Source organism: Cornus florida, unplaced genomic scaffold (genome assembly GCF_030987335.1).
Source record: "Cornus florida cultivar Cherokee Brave unplaced genomic scaffold, ASM3098733v1 CherokeeBrave_3.0.0_Hap2_Chr11, whole genome shotgun sequence".
Classification (NCBI taxonomy): domain Eukaryota; kingdom Viridiplantae; phylum Streptophyta; class Magnoliopsida; order Cornales; family Cornaceae; genus Cornus; species Cornus florida.
In genome coordinates, this window is record NW_026775581.1 from 103,771,681 (window position 1) to 103,777,680 (window position 6,000).

Genomic DNA, 6,000 nt, shown 5'->3' on the forward strand with positions numbered 1-6,000 from the left:
AGCAGGGGGTAGTGCTATTGAGCATATTGTTGAGCTAGGGTGTGTATGTAGAGAGTGAGAAAACTAGTGTTTCAACTTGTACAAGGGTGTGTGCAGAGTGTGAGACAGCTGAGTGTGTATCATCTTGCAACACAACTAGTGGACTTACATTTGCTGCGGCCAAGAACCAAGGTTTTTTTTTTTTTTTTTTTTGATAACCTTCTTGCCTGGCTGTATTGCATGTTGGGAATCGTTGTTTTCTTGTCTTTCAGTTCCATCTGTAGGTAAAGCTCTAATCCTGTCAATCGAGCTTGTTAGTCCAATTGACCATTTTATATAGAGAGTGATGCCCCACTTCACACGAACTATATTTGGGTTTCAGAGATGTTAACAAAGAACTTTCTGGGACGAGCTCTCTTTCTTAGAACATCTGGAAGTTCAGTCTTTTTTCGATGCCTTTGGAGCTGCTTTGGATTGGGACGTGGCTTGGGTAGCCGCTTTCTTTGCGTAATTTGTTGACTTGCTTGTCTGGTGGAGGATATCAATGGAAAGAGTTTGGTCTTGCATTATGGATAGTCAGGTTCTTGATCTTTTAGTTAAGAGAGATTTTCCTTGTAAAATCTTGTATCTCTGTGATTGACATTGAAGTTCAATACATTGCATACTTATCTGTGAAAGCATCACATGGAAACACAACAAATTGGTTAAGTGTGGGAAAAAGTTATATGAACCAATTCATCCCCTCCCCCTCTTGGTTCATCATCTCATTTGATTCGATTAGTGTTGATATCAAAATTTCCCTGTACAAAACAGAGAATGCCACCATTACAACTTCATCTAAATCACTTTTCTCCATGTAAATGTGTCATCCTCATAAAAATTATGTGATAACTGTTTTAAGACAAAGAATACCTGAAGAGAAGGAACATTAACCATTGATAAAGTGTCATTCCTAGTGTCCTTTACTCAACAAGGGTTAAGGGGGCAACGGTTAGGCAGTATAATTCACTGGCAAACAGGTACAATATTTATCCATCATACTGTTATTGTTGCATACTAAGTACCACTTATTACCATGCTATAGATGTATCCTGGCAACATACGAAAAGAATGGATCAACCATGAAAGCATAACCATAAAGTCTTAAATTGTTTCCTTAGTCTTTCATCCCTTTTTTGCCAAGCTTTTAGTCTAACGTTATCACATGAACCAAAGAATAAATTGATATAACGTGCAGGATTCTATCCTGCTCAATTCATTTAACATATTGATACAACATTACAACCTGCAGGATTCTGAAAGTAAATGTGGGAAAGAGCATGCTTGTCCCTGTGGGGGAGGTTCGGGATATTACTTCTCTTGCTGCGGTCCTTGGGTTTGGAGTTAGCTCATTCCCAATTTCTTATCTGAGTCTGCCTTTGGGTGCTCTGTGGAGGAGGGTGGTAGGTTGGGATCCTGTTATCGAGTGGTTTGAGAGAGACTCGATAGGTGGAAGAAGCAGTATTTGTCGAAGGGTGGAAAGTTCACTCTTACGAAGAGTACATTGTCGAGTCTTCCTACATACTTTCTCTCTCTTTCATATCCCGTCCTCTATAGCTAGAATGATTGAAAGACTTCATCGGAACTTTCTTTGGAGTAGTGCAGGGAGGAGTTCAAGCACCATCTTGTCGGTTGGGAGCAGGTGTGTAGGCCTATTCAGTTGGCTGGTTTGGGCATTAGGAGGTTGACCGCTTTTAATAGGGCTCTCTTAGACAAGTGGTGGTGGAGATTCGGTGGTGAACAACATCGGCTTTGGAGAAGGCTTATTTCGTGTCGTTATGGGGAGAAGAGAGGTGGGTGGTCCTCTTGTGCGGTCAGATCAGTCGGGGGTGTGGGTGTTTTGAAGTTCATTCGGAAGTGTTGGAATGAATTTTCTAAACACATCAGATTCAGAATTGCCGTTGATAGGTGGCATGCCTTGGTTGCCGATTGTTATCGGATTGATAGCGCTAGGATGACGTGCGACTTCAGCAACATTTCCAAGATTGGGAGTTGGACAATGTTTATGGATAACGGACTCCTGGATCTTTTCTATGGACAGGAGCTGGATGGTAGAGGCCTTGACTCCATCTTTTAGGTGCCCTCCTCTCAGGGGAGGTTTAAGGTCCTATCCTTGTTCTATTGTCTTTCCGGCTTCTCTGGTTCTAATTTCCCTTGGAAGACGGTTTGGCGCTCGAAGGCTCCTCTTAGAGTGGCCTTCTATGTTTCGACTGCAGTTTGGGACAAGATTTTGACAATGGATAAACTGAGAAGGAGAAGACAAGTGACTGTGAACTAGAGTTGCATGTGTAAGAATGATGGGGAGTCAGTGGATCATCTCCTCTTGCTCATGACTGTTGGAGCCTCATTTTTAGGTTGTTCAACGTCCATTGGGTTGTGACTCGGTCTTTGAGGGGTTTGATTGAGACGATTGGAGAGGTGGTTTTGTGGGAGCCCACGCTTGTGATTTTTGAAGGGCGGCTCCCTTTTGTGTTTGGTGAAGCGTTTGGAAGGAGCAGAATAGAAGATCTTTCGGCAAGGAAGAATCTTCCATTAGGGCTTTGAAATTTCTTATTATTAGTTCTCTTTTTAGTTGGGAGATGGGGAGAAATTGTAAACCTATAGAGGATATTGTTGATTTTTTGGGTACCTTGAGTACTTAGGACCTTTTCCTCGGCTTCAGCCCTTGTATAGATTTCAGGATGCATTCCCCTTTTGAAGGCTTTTTAATATACTCTTACTTACCCAAAAAAAAAAAAAATCATTCAGTTTCAATTTTCCTTTTTAGGACTTCATACATGCACAGATCAGGATTTGATTACTTTTGACACAGTTTTACATGTGGTCATTAGGGAATGACTTATCATTATTCTATATTCTCCATTCAAATAGGAAATACGACCATTGGAGTTCTATTAAAAAAGCCAAAGCCCCTTATCGGATTTGAACCGATGAATATGACAAAGAGTAACATAACTCTTGATCTTTGTAGTGTTTTTCAATGTAAGCGCTCTCACAAATGATAGTCCATCAAGCTAGACACCAAGGGAATTTTTTCTTTCTACAAGCAGACCAAGATAAAGATATTTTATTTTATTTTTTCCCTACGTGAAACTCACACTGCCTATGGAAACTTCAACCCTCGACCTTCTATTTTGAAAAAGTGAGAAAGTACCATGAGGTTCAGCCCTTGGCGGTTAGAACTCTACCAAGCAAGCAATCAATACACTACAGTTACAAGTAGCAATTTCCTGACAGATGAATATCTAAAAAAATTGTTGCGTCGGAGGTTATATCTACACTCCACTAATTGATAATCGCACTCCACTTTTGAAAAAAATGACATTATTGTCCCTAACTTCAAAGATACTAAATGACACTTCCGACATTTACATGAAGACAAATACGGGAGTGCATTTACCATTTATCAAATAGTAAAGTACGAATACATCTCCCTAGTTCTTTTAGGATTAGATGGGCAGGTTATTATTGATTAATCAATTTGAGAATAGTGAAAACAAGATTTCCAGTGTAATTCAGAATTTTGTGTTGCGTTCCATAGCACAGAAGTCCATGCAAAAAAAGCCACTTCAAAAGTAAAATGTAGCAGATTTCAAATTAAAATACAATATTTGGTGCTGATGCAGGGGGAGGCATTTTAGAAATTTTAATACTTAAAAGATCTTGTAAGTCGCTTTAGTGTTTGTTAGCGTCAAAGCAGTGCACAAATAGTAAAGAAGAATATGGAGTCAATAACTTTAAGGGATACAGCTTGCGAAATTTTTAATCAAGTATTGTCTCATGTTAAACTATGTATTTGATGTTATGAAATGTTACCAACATCATATAAATTGTGGACATCATGCAGCAGGAAATTTTACTTTTTTCAAGTACAAATAGTAATCTAAGAGATGACAACCAAGGGGAATTTTTTTTTTTATCAGAGACACTAATACTAGCACACAGGATTTTATTTAGGACAGTTCTTTCCAAACAAGTACAATAACTATGAAGATTTGATCCAACCTGAAGATGGTACATCTTTTGATCTGCACGACAGTGAATAGCTTGTGAAGAGAAAGCCATTGTTTGTTTGGCCATCTACAAATTGAACATGAGGGAAGTAAAATACTTGACATTAGCCATTTTGTAAGAAGCGTGTACAAAATCATCAGATTTCTTTTAGCCAATATGTGAGATAAAACCTGACACTGATACATATTCCGCGGGCTCTGATTATGATCAGACCAAGGCGTGAGATTAGCAACCACACTGAGTATTCCTGTTGGATCAATTTCTTCATGAGTAGCAGGCAAATTATGTCTCCTTCCTCCATCACCACCATCTGCACACCTTATTTCCATATAAACCTATGCCCATGACAGATACAGACAACTTAGATTGCCGTAGAAAGGGTATTAGATACAACCACAGGTTTACCAGACTATTAATACTATATATTTCTTTTTCCATTCCAACAAAAAACTTTAGTTTGGCAAGAGACATCACATATGAAAGTTTTGGTTGTTCACCTGTTCAAAAGGACCAATAAGTTCTATGTCATGATTTTCCTCCAGAGGAACAGAGATATTTCTAACAGGCCGAACGAATCTAGAAGGAGAAGTGAACAGAAACAGACCGGGATATGCTCCACCCATGCTCAAAGGAATATGGCCAACCTCCAAATCATCAGGAATCTGCCACATATTATATAAGTGCAAGTCATGGAAGGAAATTTTGGAAATAAAAAGGGAACTGGATTATAACATACCACTGAAGTAACTGACAGTTTTAATCTTCGTAAGTAGGCAACAGTTTTCTCCACCATGTCCGAAGGTATAGAGCCGACAACACGTCCATCTAAAATAACAGAAAGAACTTCAGGAGGACCAGCTTGCACAAGCTTTGGCAATGAAGGTGCCATACCAACTCCAATTAAAACACTGATGATAGACGTTCTCATTTTCAAGAAGTCCCTTACATTTCCTTGTGAATCATAATATGATGTGATACCTAAGACAAGTAAATGACAAAATAAATGTTGGCAGTGCATCCCTGAAATCGACGCTACAAAAGAAGAACAATCTACATTATGAGTACAAAAGTATCTAATGAGTACAGATTGCTTGCAAATCAGAACATCACGAGGGAGAAGCAATAAATGACATATTTTCTACTAGCAAATGAAGTAGCATTTACAATCTGCCATATGAATTTGACATGATATGCGACATGCTACACAAGGATACATGAGACACATACATATGCCCACAGTTTGACACTATTGGCAGTGGGAACAACAAAATCAATCGTTTTGTCCATGATATAACATAATCATTCATGATTATCAGTATGAGGATCCCTTGTCTTTCACCAACCTCCACAAAGAAAAAAGAGAAGATTTAATTCCTCTTGACATAGTGCTTCAAACCCAAGTTCATTTATCTGCTTAACTCAAAAAAGCCGTTTCCTAACTACTTGGGGCGAGCTACACGAAGGATTCCCTTCCGCTCAATCTATGGCAATATGTCACACCCTAAATCCCAATTACCCAGAATCATGAAAAAGTCAACAAGGCATTCAAAGTATGATACTAAGACATCCTCCAAAAATTCATTCGCACTAATATTCTTCCAAGAAATAAGTATAACTTTCTCAAATTATCCAACTTCAATTAAAATTACATAATTCATTCGCACTAAGACCTAATGCTTCCTAAGGCACCAGGGCCAAGTTCTCCATGCTAACTGAGTATATTCCCAGTTTTTCCCTTCAATTCCATTGTGTGTGTTTTTTTTGGCGGGGGGGGGGGGGGGGGGGGGGGGGGGGGGGGGGGGGGGGGTGGTGTGTCGCTCTTTGGAAAGCTCAGTAGGAAGCCATCCATCCCCAATTCACACAAGCTTGTATAAGAAAACAGGTTTCCCACTTTCAATTGAATAAAACAGTACTCAATTGTATACATTGCAAACCCAATTTAATTTCATTCAAGAACCATTTCTTCAA

The 6,000-nt window shown here is 39.2% G+C and overlaps 1 protein-coding gene across 2 annotated transcripts in view; it reads right to left on the reverse strand.

Moving 5' to 3' along the window:
- Positions 1-6,000, reverse strand: part of LOC132280967 (DNA-directed RNA polymerase I subunit 2) — an 88,088-nt gene that overhangs the window by 25,351 nt on the left and 56,737 nt on the right. For both annotated transcript variants that reach the window (XM_059782711.1, XM_059782712.1), the window contains 4 exons: positions 4,769-5,010; positions 4,530-4,694; positions 4,203-4,367; positions 4,024-4,098 (listed from right to left, as the gene is read on the reverse strand). In XM_059782711.1, coding sequence (XP_059638694.1) covers positions 4,024-4,098; positions 4,203-4,367; positions 4,530-4,694; positions 4,769-5,010 — 647 coding nt within the window. The remainder of the gene's footprint in view (positions 1-4,023; positions 4,099-4,202; positions 4,368-4,529; positions 4,695-4,768; positions 5,011-6,000) is intronic.